The 19195-nt window shown below is 42.3% G+C and overlaps 1 protein-coding gene and 1 long non-coding RNA gene across 2 annotated transcripts in view; both read right to left on the bottom strand.

Moving 5' to 3' along the window:
* Positions 1–2934: 2934 nt before the first annotated feature.
* LOC118790458 (protein NLRC3-like) overlaps positions 2935–19195 on the bottom strand; it is a 47042-nt gene continuing 30781 nt past the window's right edge. Inside the window, exon 5 of the mRNA XM_036547376.1 lies at positions 2935–4778. Coding sequence (XP_036403269.1) covers positions 2935–4778 — 1844 coding nt within the window. The remainder of the gene's footprint in view (positions 4779–19195) is intronic.
* LOC118790473 lies at positions 9294–11596 on the bottom strand. The gene is made up of 3 exons (XR_005005491.1): positions 11515–11596; positions 11113–11192; positions 9294–9350 (listed from the first exon to the last, which is right to left on the bottom strand). It is a non-coding gene; the product is annotated as an uncharacterized LOC118790473 (long non-coding RNA).

Genomic DNA, 19195 nt, shown 5'->3' with positions numbered 1-19195 from the left:
GAAAAAAATCTGAGATTTCGAGAATAAAGTTGTGATATTACGAGAAAAAAGTCATAATTATGAGGGGCCGTTTAGGAAACATTTCAGACTTTTGTTACACATACACATATGAAACACGTACGCATTCACATGTGAAAGGCATTCACACACACATACTTATGCAATGTTCGTACAAATACACATGGAAACGGGCGCATTCATACATATGAAACGCGCATATAGACTTGTATGAAACACATCCACGTACAGGTGAAACGAGCTCACACATACATATGAAATGCTCATACAGACGCATGTGAAACACTCTTTTGTAACATCGTACACTCACATACATGCTTAACACCATGAAACTTTATTTGTGGAAAATTGTGTGTACAAGTCTGTGCGTTTATGTATGAATGCGCCCGTTTCCACGTGTATCTGTTCGAACATTTCATAAGTATGTGTGTGTGAATGCCTTTCACGTGTCTATGAGCATTTCACATATGTGTGTGTTTCCAGTAGTGTGGATGCGTGTGTGAAAGTTTCACATGTGAATGCCTACGTGTTTCATATGTGTATGTGTAAAAGTCTGAAATATTTCCTAAACAGCTCCTCATAATTATGACTTTTTTTTCCTCGTAATGTTACGACTTTATTCTCGTAATATTATGACTTTGTTCTCGACATCTCAGATTTTTTTCCCTCAATGTGGCCCTAATACACCGTCGTGGATCACCCTCTCCCGACGGAGATTTCTGCGGAGTATTTGTGCTTCAATATCAACTGGCTCTTCGAGAAAAGGACACGCCATGTCTGACACCTCCTTAAGTCTGCAGGCTTCAGCTAGAGAGGAGGGGAAACTCAGGGTTAGTTGAAGAAAAGCTTCACGGAGTATGTTGCCAGAGTAACTGACTCCGAGTTAAGCTGAACTTAGCTGATTTCTTCTGTGACTTCACATTCAGAACACGGATGCGTGAGTATTTTCTATGACTGACATTTTTAACATGCAAGTTCACATTTTTTCTACAAGTGAAAATTTAAACATACGAGTTCAGATTTTTTGTTCTAAAAGTATCGTATTCTACAAGTTCTCAAAATCGAGCCAACAAGCTCTCGCATTTTGCAACATATTTACCTTCAAAGTCTTCACTGCTCTCTTCTCAGCCATTGGATGAAAGCCAGGCTTTTAGAAAGGCTTGGCTATGTTGCATTTGTAAGTGCCAGGCTGCTGCTTCTGACGTGCCGCTATTAAATAGAGTAGAAACTATGCCGCAACGGCATAAGCGGCTCATGTGCCGAGCGGGTAAAAGAACGCATCCATGTGTTGTTATTTCTTACAGTTAAAAACCAAATGACCAATGGAAATGCGGGACATTATCTCAATATGCGGGATGCGGGAAAAAGGGTCAAAATGCTGTGCAGTACAACGCAAAGTGGGACACCTGGTCACCCTAGTAGACAGTGCAGACGGCTGACAAACTTTTTCTGAGTTGTGTTTACTAGCAATGGAGGGAACTTTCCCTGACTGCTATAACGCGCTTTTCCCGCTACGTTACGAATACGTTTCAGCTTTCCTCTTCTTTTTAAGACCTGAAGGAGATAACATCACGGACTATTCAGTTTCGTCAAAATTATCCATCTTTAAGATGACTTTGAGCCAAAGATACGCCGAAACTCCTTTCACAAAGCACATCTCCGGCTGAACCCAGTTGCGTCACCTGACCTGAATACTCCGCACTGATTCGTTGAAGGAATTTATGGGTTTTGTTCAAGAACGGCACTGGCGTTTGACGGTTTCTGTTGTGAAACGTGAACTTGCAATGCCTTGACAATGGACAATAACTGCTTTTGTGGGGAAAAAAACGTATTTAGGGTTCAGAATGTGCTATGTGTTAAGAATAACTCACGACAGTCAGTTCGTTTTTTTAAAGGATGGCGTGTTTATCAGTTTTTGCAAATGAACTCTTCATACATAGCCTATATATGCATTCAGCAGATACTCTTATCCAGAGCGACTTACATAGGTTACACTTTTTTACAATGTTATCTAATTATACAGCTAGGTATGTAGGCTACTGAAGCAGTTATGGGTTAAGTACCCTGCCCAAGGGTACAACAGCAGTGCCCCAGCGGCAGCCTTTCGGTCACGAGTCCTGCTCCTTAAACACTATGCTACACTGCCGCCCACACATTGCTGTTTCTTCAGCATTTTCACTGTTCATTTAATGCTGTCTTTACTGCATTTCAGTGAGTAATGTTTAAACATAGGAAAACTCATGCCTGTAACACACTGTTCAGCCTAAAGGCGTAGTTCGTTCACACGGACCATATTTGAGGTACACACACTGAGGTACACACATTCTCACATCGAGTTAAAGGTTTTAGAAGTCAAAGTGCTGCCATGGCTTTCTGCACACGCAGAATTTAGCATGAAATCTGGGAGCAGGCGTGCTTTATAAATGAGGCCCCTGGATCCTAACTATGCTGCCCTACATTACAGCTGTGACTACAGCAGTAGCAGTAATGAACATATCTGGTGGTCCGTAATAAAGCAGTTAATAAAAATACTGAGAAGAGATTTTTGTTCCACTCCCAAGAAATAGGAAGACATTATGGTTAGGGACAATATCTAAATTAATTCCACTCAAAAATTTAATATTCCAATGTAACATTAAAGTGGAAACAGGCCACATTTCTGAACTACTTTACACTCTGTCTTGCCAGTACAGGCAGTTTTAATATTATCTCTATAAATGTTATTTGATTTTTTTTTTTTTAAATGTTATTTGATTTTTTTTTTTACTCTTTAATGGTTTGAGCATTGGAAAAACAATTGAAAGAGATTTTAATTATATTGCAACATGGTATATCTGAATATACTGTATCATATTTTAACATTTATGTTTTCAGGATAACAATGGAGTATTAGAATGGTGATACTCATGTTAATACTCACAGAGCCTTTTTGCAGCACCTCACAGCTGGAACCAGTCTCCTGTGCCCCTCGTCTGAGGTCCTGTATTTCCTCAAGTCAAGCTCTTCCAGCACCTCCTCTGACATCAGGAGCATATAGGCCAGGGCAGAGCAGTGCACAGGTGAGATCCTTTCACCAGAACGACTTCCTGAGCTCAAGTACTTTTGGACCTCCTTCATAAGCGAATGATCGTTCAGTTCAGCCAGACAGTGGAGCAGATTGATGCACCTCTCTGGGGAGGAATCCTCCCTCTCCAAACTCTTTATGAACTGGACTGTTTTCTTGATGCTCTCTGAATTACTTCTGGTCTGTGTCAGAAGTCCTTTGAGAAGCTTCTGATTGGAATCCAGTGAGAGGCCAAGAAGGAATCGCAGGAAAAGGTCCAGGTGTCCATTCTTACTCCCCAAAGCCTTCTGAACAGCCCTCTGGTGTAAGTCATACAGTGATGATCCATTCTCACTCTCCAAGACCTCATCAAATCTGTCAGTGTCTGACAGTTCAGTGAATTCAGACCTTAGACCAAAAATGGACATCAAAGTCTTTTCATTTTCATTCATAAATGAGTGAAACACATACAAAGCAGCCAGATATTCCTGGATGCTCAGATGCACAAAGCAGTACACTTTCTTCTGATACAGCACAGACTCCTCTTTAAAGATTTCTGTGCACACCCCAGAGTACACTGACGCTTCAGTGACATCAATGCCACACTTTCTCAGGTCATCTTCATAGAATGTGAGATTGCCATTTTCCAGGTGTTGAAAAGCCAGCTGCCCCAGTTTCAGAATCATGTCTTTATCCAGCCCCAGAAGCTTTTGTGGATCTGTCTCATTTCTTCCCTGATATTTCTGATTCCTGATGTTGGACTGAATGAGCAGGAAGTGTGTGTACATTCCAGTCAGAGTTTTAGGGATTTCCCCACAGTCAGCTTCACTCAACAGTCGCTCCAGAACAGTTGCAAAAATCCAACAGAAGACTGGTATGTGACACATGATGTAGAGACTCCTGCATGATTTCAAGTGAGAGATAATTCTGCTGGCTTGGTTCTCACTGAGTCTCTTCCTGAAGTACTCCTCCTTCTGTGAGTCATTGAACCCTTGTATCTCTGTCAGCCGGTGGACGTATGTGGGAGGGATCTGATTGGCTGCTGCTGGCCGGGAGGTGATCCAGAGGAGAGCAGAGGGAAGCAGATTCCCCTTAATGAGGTTTGTCAGCAGCACGTCCACTGAGGATGTCTCTGTTACATCAGACAATACCTCGCTGTGTTGGAAATTGAAGGGAAATCTGCTTTCATCCAGACCATCAAAGATGAACAAAACTTTGTCAACATAAGACTCAATGTTTTCAATCCCTCTCGTTCCAGGGTGGAAGACATGCAGAAGCCCAAGCAGACTGTATTGTTCATCATTAATCAAGTTCAGCTCCCGAAAAGGAAGAACAAACACAAAATGAATATCCTGATTGGCTTTTCCTTCTGCCCAGTCCAGAATGAATTTCTGCACAGAGACTGTTTTTCCAATGCCAGCGATCCCCTTCGTCAGTACAGTTTTGATGGGTTTCTTTTGTCCAGGTAAGGGTTTAAAGATGTCATTGCAGTTGATTGCTGTTTCTTGTGTGGTCTGTGTCCTGGATGCTGTCTCAATCTGCCACACTTCGTGTTCATTATTGACCCCCTCACTGTCCCCCTCTATGATGTAGAGCTCTGTGTAAATATTGTTGAGGAGGGTGTGTTTTCCTGATGTCACAACCCCTTCAAATATGCACTCAAACCTCTTCTTCAGACTGGATTTCAGTTTCTCTTGGACTCTTTGTTCACATTTATCTGTAAAAATGGAGATATTTTCAGAACCGACTGTTGCTGAAGGGTTTGAGAGTATTATGTGTTAAACAGCAGTAGTGTGTCTGTAGATAGTGATGGTGTGGGTGGGATAAATTGGTGTGGGTTTCTAAAAGATGACCATGTTCAGGGGACCCTTTTTGACTTGTAATAATAATACAGTGAGAAACATCTTACTATTTTCTGCTTCCAGGTCCTGATCACTGGAACACAGGGGTGAAGCATCTACAATCATGGACTGCAGTGAAATAAAGACACCTGTTAAACCAAAGCCTAAGAATGAAAAGGATTACATGAAGACTAAGAAATATTTGTTGGAGTTAGTTGGAGAAACATTAACCTCTCTTCAGCGAGCAGGTCAGATGAAAATGAACTCATGACAAACTGACTCAAATGCAAGTGAATGAGTGAGTATGTGAGACAGACAGGTGAATGGCTTTATACTGGACAGACAGATTCAGATGAATGAGGGGTTAAAAGACAGACGATCCAGCCAGTCAGTAAATAACGGGATTACACAGTCAAATGAATGAATGAAACCAGGACAGAATTAAGTGAATGAATGCATCCAGGTATAGGCAGATTGAGGTGAAATAGTGATGCAAGGTGCAGGCAGATACAGGTGAATGAGTGACTGCAGGTGCAGGCAGATGCAGGTGAATGAGTGACTCCAGGTGCAGGCAGATGCAGGTGAATGAGTGACTCCAGGTGCAGGCAGAGTCAGGTGAATGAGTGACTCCAGGTGCATGCAGATTCAGGTGAATGAGTGACTCCAGGTGCAGGCAGGTTCAGGTGAATGAGTGAAGTCCTTCACCTGCTGGCAGAGTCTCTGCTGGCTCATCTGCTCACACACTGCAGAGATGGACTGGAGCTCTGACAGCTCACTGCAGACGCATGAATACACATTTAATCAGAAGTCAATTAGCAAGATGAAAAGGAGAAACAAGCTCAAAATATTATTAAGTCATCAAACTCATCATGCTCAATTTCATCATAGCATTTCATTGTTTCCAAAGAGTATTTTGCCAGAAGTGAACCTGCTTTGGCTTCATAAATAGTCACTGACTTTATACCAGGATGTAGGTTTAAAGCACAAACGTAGCAGATAGAGCAAACAGAAGGCTCTTTATGTTCCAGTGTTTCCTGGCAGAAATGACCTGTTGCCTTTCATTCAAGCGCATTTAGCTTATCATCTCACCAGCTCGTTTAATCATCATGAAGAGCACATGGTTACAGACACACTCCGTCTGACCAGCGTGAGTGAGACACCAGACTGTTTGAAGTCTGACTGGGTTGTAAAGTGAGGAAGAGCAGAGATGTGTTGGACAGGGAGTCTTACCCTGACCCAGCTATTGGTTAATGAGCCACAGCTGCTCTGATCAGCAGGCTTTAAATGCAGGTGTGTGGCTGCAGAGGGGGGAATCACTCTTTTCAGTTTGGATGTGTGCTGTTTGTCCAAAGCTGGTTCCTGTATTTATTGCTTTTGAAATTATTGTGTTGTAGGTTTCACCTCTTCTGCTCATTTTTTTTCTTACAGTAGTGACGGGGAGATATCCATTCAGTGAAATTCAAAACTTGATCTAGTGTTTGTAATGAAAAATGAATTAAAGCCATTCAATATTCTTGTACTTCATTTAACAGCTTAATTATATACCATTTAACTCATATACAAAACATACAGTACCCCCAGACACACAGTTCACAGATACATTCCAAATATGTTTACATTTATGTTGGGATGGCAGTTATGCTATCATAGGAGTGCTGAAATTGCTCTTGTTGTAGTTTTCTAAAAAAATATCAGTGAGCTGTTATTTTGCTGTCTGACTCATTAAAAACTTGTACTTACACATTATATAGCCTCTTTTAAATAGACAGAAGTTGAATTGATCACATAAAACACATGAAAAATATAAAAACATCAACCACTGGAATTTTTGTCCCACTTATTTTCTTTCTATGTATGTAATCCTACTTTCAGCCAACCACCTCACTAGCTGTCTGGCCAGCTAAATACTAAACACTGCTAGATAGCTAGCTAGTTTATATTCAGCCTGTTAGTTACCTCCTGAGCCAGATAAGATCTGTAAAATTGACAAGGCTTTAGAGCTTGTTAGCAAGCTAAATAGCTACATTCATGAGTAATGTGTCTTGTAAACCCCTCAATATCTGATGTATTAGATCTGTTTAAATATTCTTCAGTCTGACATAAATGGCAATGAAATAAATATTTGTGAAAATGCTTTGAAAAAGTATGAATTTTCAAATCAGGAAATAAAAAACACCCCTACACCAGTCAGGTGGCACTATACCAATTCATTGAGCTGAGTGCTGAGAGGTTTAACCATTTGCTGGCCTTTTAAATGTGATTATAAACAAGCATGATCATGTGCTTCCTTTTCTGATCTCTTGAACCAGCAGCAGATCAGACTCAAGCAAAAGCAGTTTCACCATATTTATCCAAAACTCGCTCAAACCTCAGGAAAGATCTGGGTACACTGGGCTTGGATTAATCCATTGAGACTTCTGTCTTGGCCCAAGTGGCCTCACCTTGACTCAAGGGGGTGATGTTCCTCACTAAACTTAATGGGATGTTCCATGGACTTGTCACTCTTCACAGACTGACAGCTGGGCACCGGTGACTCTGATCTCTGCAGTCTAACCCTGGTAACAGCACATGGAGACAGGATGCTTCACAGTTTTTCTGTCAATTTATGCACATGTAAGTATACAGTGATGAAATATTAAGCATAGCTGTTATATATGTATTAAGTGAAAGAACTGGAGGATCAAATCACATATTATTGTCCTTTTAAAGTTTGAGATAAGCTTTCAAGATGACAAATAGAAATGAAATTTGCCTTCAAAGCAGCTGAAGATCTCAGTTTCTTCCCTGTTCAAGGTCGCAGCAAAATTAAGGTCAAAATTATTTGATATACTTTTCTTTTGCTTAAGGTATGGTCAGAATGGTTTCAGTTCAAAGCCTTATTGCCATTTCTTGTCCACATTTTCAGTTTGACTGAACTCTGAAATGAATTCAGAGTCTGAATACTGTTATTTGTAGATGAAATCTGGTCTTGGGATTTAGCCTGTGCACCCAAGCGTAGTTAACTCATTTACAAAGCACTACATTTAGACACACAGCTCACTAATACATCTGTAAAATATACACATTTCTACTGGAATGGAAGGTATGGCATGTACCAATTTATGGGCATACCCCATACCTATACAATACCTACACTTTGGCTACTTTTGGAATTTCCTAAAGAAATAATGACAATGAGTCTGAGGACTGGCTCATTAAAAAAACATGTACTTGTGTACCGTATGACCTCATCTGAACCGACATCGTCTGGATACAAAATCATAGGACCACATGATGAACACCAAAACTTGGACTGGCGCTTTCTTCCTTATCTCCTGCATCTCCTTAATCTTCTTGTTCACTAAGCTCTGGCGCTGGCTAGCTAGCTAACTAGCTACATTCATGTCTAATGTGCCTTGTGAAGCCCACAACATCTGATGAATACTGGATGTCCTAGATCTGTTTAAATATACTCTTAAGTCTGACATGAAAGACAACAAAAGTAAATATAAATGAAAATGTTTTAAAGCATGCACTTACAATTCAGGAAATGAAAAAATCAGAACACATTACACTCCACTCAGGTGGCACTGTATCAATTCTTTGAGCTGAGTGCCGAAAGGTTTTAACTATTTGCTGGCCTTTTAAATGTCATTATAAACAAGCATGATCATTTGCTTCTTTTCTGATCTCATGTACCATGCAGCATAATAGACTCAAGCAAAAACAGTTTCACCGTATTTATCCAAAGTTCTTTCAAATCTCAGGAAAGATCTTGGAACACTGGGCTTGGATAAACCTGTTCGGAATTCTGTCATGGCCAAAGTGACCTCACCTTGGATCAAGGGGGTGATGTTTGTCACTAAACATGATTGGATGATCCATGGACCAGTCACTCTTCACAGACTGACAGCTGGGTACCGGTGACCCTGCCCTCTGCAGGCTGAGCCTGGTAACAGCACATGGAGACAGGACTTCATTTATTGATAAGCTGCTACATCCAGTATGTCTGGATAATATTCCAGATTCATTCATTAGTTTTAGAATTCCACATTTACATATACAGATACACAAAAGAGTTTCTCCCTGTTTTGTACTGGATCTCCTCTGTACTCTGTGTACAAGTGCTCTTAATTTGTTTTTTATTACTGCTATCACATTTTCAGTGCTGTACACTGTACACTCTGCTGTAATGCCATCAGTTTTACTGTCTCAGAAAATTAATGGCTGGATTTTCCAATGAATGTCTCATATATGTGCATGTGCAAACTCAAACACTCCCATAAATTGTGTTTTTTTTTCTCACCTCTTGTTCTCTGGTTCCATGGCTCCACTGAAGGTATGGTACGCTTAAGAGGCCACGCCCCCCTCTTCACCTTCCTCTTCAGCCCTCATGTCAGAGGCCACGCCCCCCTCCCCAATCTGCTTTCTCTGGGCTGCGGTGTGTTTGAGGAGGTTAGGAAAGGTTTCTATGGACAGCAGAAAAAACACATTCTCATTGGAGTGAAAAAGTTTGAATATAGCATTTAAGGTTTAAGAAGAATAGGATAATACTAAAACGATTTGAAGTGATATATTTTATTTGTACTTCTTAATGAGCATAAGGGAACTATGTGCTTGTGTTTAGTTGTTGTATTACTACATTTCCCATAATTCTTTGCTCCAGCGGGGTAAGGGGAAGATTGGGTCGATACAGAGCAGCCAAGTGAGGCAAGTGGCGCATATTTTATTTCATTTATTTTCTGTACAAAACTAACAAATGTAACGTCATTATTTCATCAGTAAAGATTAACAGTTGCACCCAGTCGAATTAAGGTCTCGTCAATTTGAAGGTAGTTGATCTACATTCGTATCTATTTCGGTCACTGAGCGATCAGGTTCAACATCCGTACCGAGCCAGTGTAACTGCGTTAAATGACACGAATGACACATCTCATGACGTGTGATGTGATGTTGCCAACGGAACATTTTTAAAGTCTGTTTTTCATGCTTTAACTCATTTCATTAAACGCGTGAAATATTTGACGCTGGTCAAGGAAGCAAAGCAATGTAGTTTGGGATGCAGCCCATTTGTGTGAATGTCCGTTCCTTGACCTCGCTTCCAATAGCAATTTAGCAAACCAGGGCGCCGCACTTCGATTCCGACATTCTTTGGTAAATGTATTCTAGCGTTGCATATCACGTTGTCAAAGCGAAAAGTTTAATATCGTTAGGTAAGAGACCTAGACAAGCGACATAGGCATATACGCATATATGTAAATACAGACTACACACATATTGTTGAAATAAACGTTTAGCGATAGGTTGGAAAATTCATGAAAGATACACACCCCGAGCAGTCAGAGTTTATTGCCATTCATTGCCATTATTAACATTATTAAATATGTTCTGATCATTGATTACAAAAGGAAGCAGGGGAAAAGAACGGTCCAGACTCTCGATTCAGAGAAAGGATTTGACCCGGTGTCACCGCCTGTTTCAAGAGCAAGGTAAATCTTAATATTTTTCAGACCTAATTAAACACGTTCAAATCTTGTACTCGTGTCCTCAAAAGAGAGCTGCCCCCAACATTAAGGCAGGAGCAAGAGGCAGGGGTGTCCATTCTCCCGCAGTCATTTGCCATCAGTCTTCAACCAACCGCACAATTAATGAGACAGAACCCACAAATAAAAGGTATTAATAGAAATGTAAAGGAACATTAAATCTCACTTTAAGCACACGATGTGCTGTTGTATATCCATCGTCCATCGTGGCAACACAGTACCACATAAAATGAAATGTTGGAAAAACGGAGGAACTGCTTATAAGCTTATTTAAACCGCAGCACTTAAGCACTCCCTCACTCTCTGTTTAGACGGCCAGAAGAAGATATTTAGGAATTAAAATACTCCGTTCACTGAGCCATTTTTGTAAAGTAAATTACACCGAATTACTTCAATCAATTACAAACGCTACAGGCTGGTCAACATTACCCCTAACTGAACACTAACACTAACTGAAAGAATAAAAACTTTAAAGATGAATGTGAAAGATGAATATAAGAAACAATAAATTATAATACATCTTCAGCTCGCGTGAGGACCAGCATCTCGAGCTGCGAGTGATTTTCGTACCATTTTCCAAATTTCAAATGCATTTATTTATCAAATTTCAACATATGTGATCCACTTTATCTGATAAAATAGTTGAACACACGCATTCAGAGTGATTATAAAAAAAACGTAGGCCTACCCTTGTACATGGCACATCGCAGAAGCTGGACCGATGCCTACATCACACCTGTTGCTTCCTGGCAGCGAACGGACGCAGGCCTACTCAGACACGGTACAATGTGGTGACAGGCTTATGTGTTTAAGAGAAATGATTTACATCGCACAGTTAGAAATTCTTGCATAGATTATTGGACGTTTCAGAATCCCTTTCAATATCTTAGAATTTTCGGAAGTGTCGAATCCTTGAAACTCTTTTGGACTTTATCTACCCGATTTGATGCAATTTAATGCCACCATTTTCTTCAATCAGACATTTTCTAACAATCAGACAAAATGCCGATTTAAGCTTAAACTTGACCTCCATTTTAAACAAGCCACCCATAACACTCCACTTTAAAAAATGTGTTATTCATATTCTTACCAGAACTTGCAGTACTAATTGTTAGTATCGGTCTCCAACATTTTAAGACTTGAGTTCTGAAATGGCGACTGTTCAAGTTGCAGCCAAAATACTTTTAATTTCGTTTTCTGATGAACGTGTATAGGCTACCGTTTGGCTTTGACACAATTGACACCGCCTTCTTTAAGGACGTAACTCCGACAGCATCATTGATTCGTATATCCATATAACTGAATATATGTCCCAATGCCGCAGTAGCGTGCGGAGTTAACGTTATCTCATTCTCATTTTAAGACTGATTTTAGCTATTACAGACTTATCAGTATTTTGCGAGTTATATCAAAAGCTGCAGATAACTGAGACTAGTGAAACGGCTGTCACCTCGCTTTACCGGGATATTTTCATGCGATTCTAAGCAATTTAGATTCAGCGCAAACCTTTGAGACATTCATTTGCCATTTTTAGAGACTATAAAATCAAATTAGATTTTTACAGGGGGAGTTGTCATTATTTTAAAATTTTCGAAAAGCATTTGTCACCTTTAACCACAACATGAATTATTGTCCGGTGCACTAAAATGCATGTACTGTTTAACAGACAGTACATTTGTGAAAATCGCTGAGAAACGGTCAACACCCTCCGAAGTTCCGAACGCAGGTACAGGAGGGTAGCACAGGAATCTGGCGCATCACCTGTTCTTTTTTATTCTTTTACCACGTATTTGTTGTTTGTCTGTTCTTACACGATCTCCCACCCTGGTGTAGCTGCATCTCCTGCAGCACATTCAGAAGTCAGCAGATTCCCCGTTATGAGGGAGAAGGGCTTCTTCAGACGCATACAGGAAGAATAAGTGTCAAACCCTTGTCGACCTCCTCCCCTTCCTAAACATACCCTTGTAACACCAGTATTAGATGAATAAGAGCATTTTTAAAACAAGAAATTGCAACATTCCATTGGGACAGTTATGATGGTCTTTATTTTGGGAATGAGTGACAACACTTTTAATGTGTACAGTAAAATGTAAAGGAAATGAAATCTTTAGTGATTCCTGTGCTGTGAAGTAAAACCAAAACCATTCGCATACACAAAACTCACAGAACTGTCATCACTGTAAGCCAAACCAAAAAGGAGGCACACCCATCCGAGTCAGAGCTTCTGACCCCCCCCCCCCCCCCCAACCTCACTGTACAGCCCCTGCATACCCCCCCCAACCTCACTGCGCAGCTCCTGCATACACCCCCCAACCTCACTGCACAGCTCCTGCATACCCCCCCCCCCCCCCAACCTCACTGCACAGTTCCTGCCTACCCCCCTCCCCCCCAACCTCACTGCACAGCTCCTGCATACCCCCCCAACCTCACTGCACAGCTCCTGCATACCCCCCCCAACCTCACTGCACAGCTCCTGCATACCCCCCCCCCAACCTCCATAAAATCTCACTGATTAACCTAAAATCGAAGAGAAAGATCTTTTTGGTATGTTAAGGCCTTTATATTATTTCTAAGTACAGATTTTTTGTTATTATGAAATGCACTCAGACATTCATCCACAGTCATGTGGGGGCCTGGATTGTAAAGAAAAGGTCATCGCTGAACCCACTTGTCCCATACATTCCCTATTGCTGTGAGTTTGTCACACTCTTGTCGGCCCTGCCTTGTTTCTCTATCATCAAAGCGTATGACACGGGAGAAAAGATGAAATTTCTGTAGAGACATAGTTGCTGGAGATATTGCCCTTCCAGTGTCAGCATTCCAAAGGCTTGCTGTTGCTTCGCCTTTTGACTTGTAAACTCCTGCCAAAATGAGCAACCCAATATAGGCTTGCAAGTGGGTCACATCCAAGTCTTTCCAACTGCCCCCATACACATACCTCCCCTCCAGGTTTGTCATCTCCAGTATATTCTTTTCAATTGATTATCAAGAGCTCAAAAGCTGATTTTATGTCTTGGGCATGGCTGACAGCGTATCTGGTGGGGCCTGAAACCATCCTGATAACATTAGCAGCACTAAGTCTACCCTGTCATTCAAGTGGGGAGAGGGACCATAATAACTTTCCATTTTTTGCAGGTAACATGCCTTCTGGTGGTTGAGAAACAGGAGGGTCAACACTTAGAGTCTCATTCTCATCAGAGGAGGATGTCTCATAATCAGGGTCCTCCTCAACGTTATCCTCTGTCTCATGTACAGTCTCCTCTATTCCACTCTCACTGGCAAACAGCTGTGGCAAAACCTCATTGGCAGAAAACTTTTGCATGGAGTTCATTTTCAAAGAGAGAGCACACACCGCACCAAGAGGAATGGTTTTGAAGGATGCTGTGCAAGCTTTTATATGTTTGCTCCTCCCCTACTGTCATGCGCAGACACAGGTGTGGGAACCATAGTTCCCCTCCCTCACAGCACGGGAAATATCAAAGCTCTCATGGAAATTATGTTTTCCCCTCCCCCATCTCATGTGAACTGTCCGTGGTTCTCGCACTACTACAGGCATTATTATGATAGGTTTTGGCCCTAAAACAGAGGGAAGTCTTATATTACATTATAAAATTATATTATAAAATTGCATGTTGCAGTGTCCTCAATATCATCCAAAACAAACAAAACAAATGTGTGTAAAATGTTGATATTTCTTATATGTTTTATATTGATAAAACAGCCTGGGGTCAAATTGACCCCAAACAACACCAATGCGTACAACATGAGTACAGGGCATTAAAAACATATCATCACGTTAATTTTGTGTTTACCCAGTTGTCCCTATAAAATTAGGAAAAGTCATTAAATATGAAGCAAAAAAAAAATGATGTTGAGCATTTATTTAGAGACGTTAAACATTGAATGGGGTCAAATTGACCCCAAACATAACAGGAGGGTTAAGTTTAAACTTGACCTCCATTTTAAACAACCCACCCCATAACACTCCACTTAAAAAAACGTGTTATTCATATTCTTACCAGAACTTGCAGTACTAATTGTTAGTATCGGTCTCCAACATTTTAAGACTTGACTTCTGAAATGGCGACTGTTCAAGTTGCAGCCAAAATACTTTTAATTTCGTTTTCTGATGAACGTGTATAGGCTACCGTTTGGCTTTGACACAATTGACACCGCCTTCTTTAAGGACGTAACTCCGACAGCATCATTGATTCGTATATCCATATAACTGAATATATGTCCCAATGCCGCAGTAGCGTGCGGAGTTAACGTTATCTCATTCTCATTTTAAGACTGATTTTAGCTATTACAGACTTATCAGTATTTTGCGAGTTATATCAAAAGCTGCAGATAACTGAGACTAGTGAAACGGCTGTCACCTCGCTTTACCGGGATATTTTCATGCGATTCTAAGCAATTTAGATTCAGCGCAAACCTTTGAGACATTCATTTGCCATTTTAGAGACTATAAGATCAAATTAGATTTTTACAGGGGGAGTTGTCATTATTTTAAAACTTTCGAAAAGCATTTGTCACCTTTAACCACAATATGAATTACTGTCCGGTGCACTAAAATGCATGTACTGTTTAACAGACAGTACATTTGTGAAAATCGCTGAGAAACGGTCAACACCCTCCGAAGTTCCGAACGCAGGTACAGGAGGGTAGCACAGGAATCTGGCGCATCACCTGTTCTTTTTTATTCTTTTACCACGTATTTGTTGTTTGTCTGTTCTTACACGATCTCCCACCCTGGTGTAGCTGCATCTCCTGCAGCACATTCAGAAGTCAGCAGATTCCCCGTTATGAGGGAGAAGGGCTTCTTCAGACGCATACAGGAAGAATAAGTGTCAAACCCTTGTCGACCTCCTCCCCTTCCTAAACATACCCTTGTAACACCAGTATTAGATGAATAAGAGCATTTTTAAAACAAGAAATTGCAACATTCCATTGGGACAGTTATGATGGTCTTTATTTTGGGAATGAGTGACAACACTTTTAATGTGTACAGTAAAATGTAAAGGAAATGAAATCTTTAGTGATTCCTGTGCTGTGAAGTAAAACCAAAACCATTCGCATACACAAAACTCACAGAACTGTCATCACTGTAAGCCAAACCAAAAAGGAGGCACACCCATCCGAGTCAGAGCTTCTGACCCCCCCCCCCCCCAACCTCACTGTACAGCCCCTGCATACCCCCCCCAACCTCACTGCACAGCTCCTGCATACCTCCCCCCAACCTCACTGCGCAGCTCCTGCATACACCCCCCAACCTCACTGCACAGCTCCTGCATACACCCCCCAACCTCACTGCACAGCTCCTGCATACCCCCCCCCCAACCTCACTGCACAGCTCCTGCATACCCCCCCCCCCAACCTCACTGTACAGCCCCTGCATACCCCCCCCCAACCTCACTGCACAGCTCCTGCATACCTCCCCCCAACCTCACTGCGCAGCTCCTGCATACACCCCCCAACCTCACTGCACAGCTCCTACATACCCCCCCCCCCAACCTCAATGTACAGCTCCTGCATACCCCCCCCCCAACCTCACTGCACAGCTCCTGCATACCCCCCCCCCCCAACCTCACTGCACAGCTCCTACATACCCCCCCCCCCAACCTCAATGTACAGCTCCTGCATACCCCCCCCCAACCTCACTGCACAGCTCCTGCATACCCCCCCCCCCCCCCACCTCACTGTACAGCTCCTGCATACCCCCCCTGCACCACTGCTGCAGTAACAGCCTGACTGATCTGGGAACAGAGACAGTGATGCTCTGACTGATCTGGGAACAGAGACAGTGATGCTCTGACTGATCTGGGAACAGAGACAGTGATGTTCTCACTGACCTGGAAACAGAGGGAGTGATGCTCTTGCTGTTCTGGGAACAGAGAGAGAGTGATGCTCTGACTGATCTGGGAACAGAGAGAGAATGATGCTCTGACTGATCTGGGAACAGAGAGAGTGATGCGCTGACTGTTCTGGGAACAGGGAGAGTGATGCTCTGACTGATCTGGGAACAGAGAGAGTGATGCTCTGACTGATCTGGGAACAGAAAGAGAGTGATGCTCTGACTGATCTGGGAACAGAGAGAGTGATGCGCTGACTGTTCTGGGAACAGAGAGAGTGATGCTCTGACTGATCTGGGAACAGAAAGAGAGTGATGCACTGGCTGTTTAAGGGGAGAGAGAGTGATGTTGTTCTGGTGACAGAGAGAGAGTACAGTTCTGTGCAGAGAGAATGATCATATCCCTCCTACCCTGCTGGAATGAAGGTGTAATTAGTAGGCCTACAACAAGGGAAACACACACACACACACACACACACACACACACACACACACACACACAAAATTACATTCTATAAAGCTATTATTGTAAAGGCAAGCGTTTTAAATGACAGGTTTTAGATCATGATTTCTGTTAGTTTGTGACTGGAGGAATGATGGTGATGACTGATGATTAGAGGAGGCAGGGTCGGCTGGCTGAGGTTAGCTCAGAGCTGAGCGAGTGGAGCACTTGGAAGCACTGGCTCCTGTAAAGCTCCTCTGGATTCTGGAAACTGGTCTCTCTGTCTTCATGCCCCCTGGCTGTGAGTTCAGTCTTACAGGGAGCTGCAGACGGCAGAGTTGCTCCAGCATGGCCTCTCCTCTCCTTTCCTGATCAGCAGCCTGTTGCTGCACCAGCTGGACATCAATGAAAGACTGTTTCAGGCAAGCGAGTCTTTAATGCACAGGTTCCTTGTGAATGTAACTGTGTTTTCATGTTCATGAAGAATTTTGGGACATTTTTTCCAATTACGCACCACTTGTAACGAATTCCTCCTCTCTGCGTTTAAGGAACATATCTTTTTTTTGTTATAGTAAAACCGCAAACACTGCATAGCATGAGTGTGTGCGTTTTTTCAGAGCCGATACCAGTCATGGTTAAGGTTTCAATCTCCATGAGTCTGAGCAGTGTCCCTCTTTGGGATGGCTAGCAGTACAGCTGGACCCCCCGCCTCGTCGTCCGACACCATTCCTCCACACAGCTGCCGCTGGCATTTGGCTGGAGCTCATCTTCATTCTCCATTCTCTGAATCAGCCATACCCTGAGCATCTCTTTCAAATTTTCCTGGACAGAAATCAGAGCACCTTACAGAGATAACCACCAGGGGGCACCCACATACAGAAAAAGACACAGGCATACATACAGAGCATCTTATTTTGCTTAGCAGACACACTTTAGAACAACTTACATACAGGAGTGAAAAGGTACTACATTTATACAGCTGAATGTATGTTCTGATGCTGTTTGTGTTAGGTACCTTTCCCAAGGATACATTGGCCCTGTTTCTTACTGCTACAGTCTACTGCTGTTCCTGCACACATACAGATACAAAGACAGACTCAGAGACACACAGAAACACACAAACGCATAACGACACACATACTCACAGAGTGCCACAAACTACACAACAGTTTTGATTATTAGAAAAAAACACATGTAACATCTACCAATGTGACATCCATGGTTTGTTGTTTCCCCTGTTGTCAGTTTAACTTGGACAACAGTCTGCCTACAGCCAAGAGCAGCAGAGAACGGCTTCATGCTAAAATGCAGTGTGCACAGACAGAAGCAGCTTCATGCTAAAATGCAGTGTGCACAGACAGAAGCAGCTTCATGCTAATATAGCAGAGCTGAAATTAGTAACTTGTGTGAGTCCTGCGTAAAGCTACTAGGGTAGCAGGTAGCAGAGTGCTTTGAGTGGTAACGCAATGTTTCCAATACAGTTAGGGGCAAACTGCCTTTGGCTCAACTGGTAATGATGCTGGGTTTAGCTGAGCAGCGGGAACATCGGTTCGGAAGTGACAGAGTGACGTTTGAAACTCGCTTGCTGACCCAGTTCACATCCGTTACACTAACCTACAGTGCGCATAGCCAGAAGCAGCTTCACGCTAACCTACAGTGCACACAGCCAGAAGCAGCTTCATGCTAACCTACAGTGCTCACAGCCAGAAGCAGCTTCACGCTAACCTACAGTGCTCACAGCCAGAAGCAGCTTCATGCTAACCTACAGTGCGCACAGCCAGAAGCAGCTTCACGCTAACCTACAGTGCGCACAGCCAGAAGCAGCTTCATGCTAACCTACAGTGCACACAGCCATAAGCAGCTTCATGCTAACCTACAGTGCGCACAGCCAGAAGCAGCTTCATGCTAACCTACAGTGCTCACAGCCATAAGCAGCTTCACGCTAACCTACAGTGCACACAGCCATAAGCAGCTTCATGCTAAAATGCAGTGCACACAGCCAGAAGCAGCTTCACGCTAACCTACAGTGCGCACAGCCAGAAGCAGCTTCACGCTAACCTACAGTGCGCACAGCCAGAAGCAGCTTCACGCTAACCTACAGTGCGCACAGCCATAAGCAACATTACAATGTAAGATTATTTCAGATGTTAACAAATATTCCACTGCACAACAACATGATCGTGAGAAATTTTATTCAGAGAATTCCATTCAGCAGTACTTTCACGCCTGGATAGCAGGGGTTTTGAGTGGAGACAAAAGCATAGATGAAAGTGTGAAGTTAAGGAAATGTATAACAAATAGAACAATATTTAAACAATAACAAAATAAGGCAAAATCATATGGTACAATAAAAGAGAGTCACAGAATCCAGAGGATATCTGTTCAGAGTACAATCACATAGAAACACTGACATCACAAATAAGACCCAAATAACAGATTAAACATCAGGAGTTACAGACACCCTGTCCAGCTAATTAA

Source organism: Megalops cyprinoides, chromosome 1 (genome assembly GCF_013368585.1).
Source record: "Megalops cyprinoides isolate fMegCyp1 chromosome 1, fMegCyp1.pri, whole genome shotgun sequence".
NCBI lineage: Eukaryota > Metazoa > Chordata > Actinopteri > Elopiformes > Megalopidae > Megalops > Megalops cyprinoides.
The sequence above is the reverse complement of the archived record's forward strand: the minus strand, read 5'-3'. Positions and strand labels throughout refer to the sequence as shown.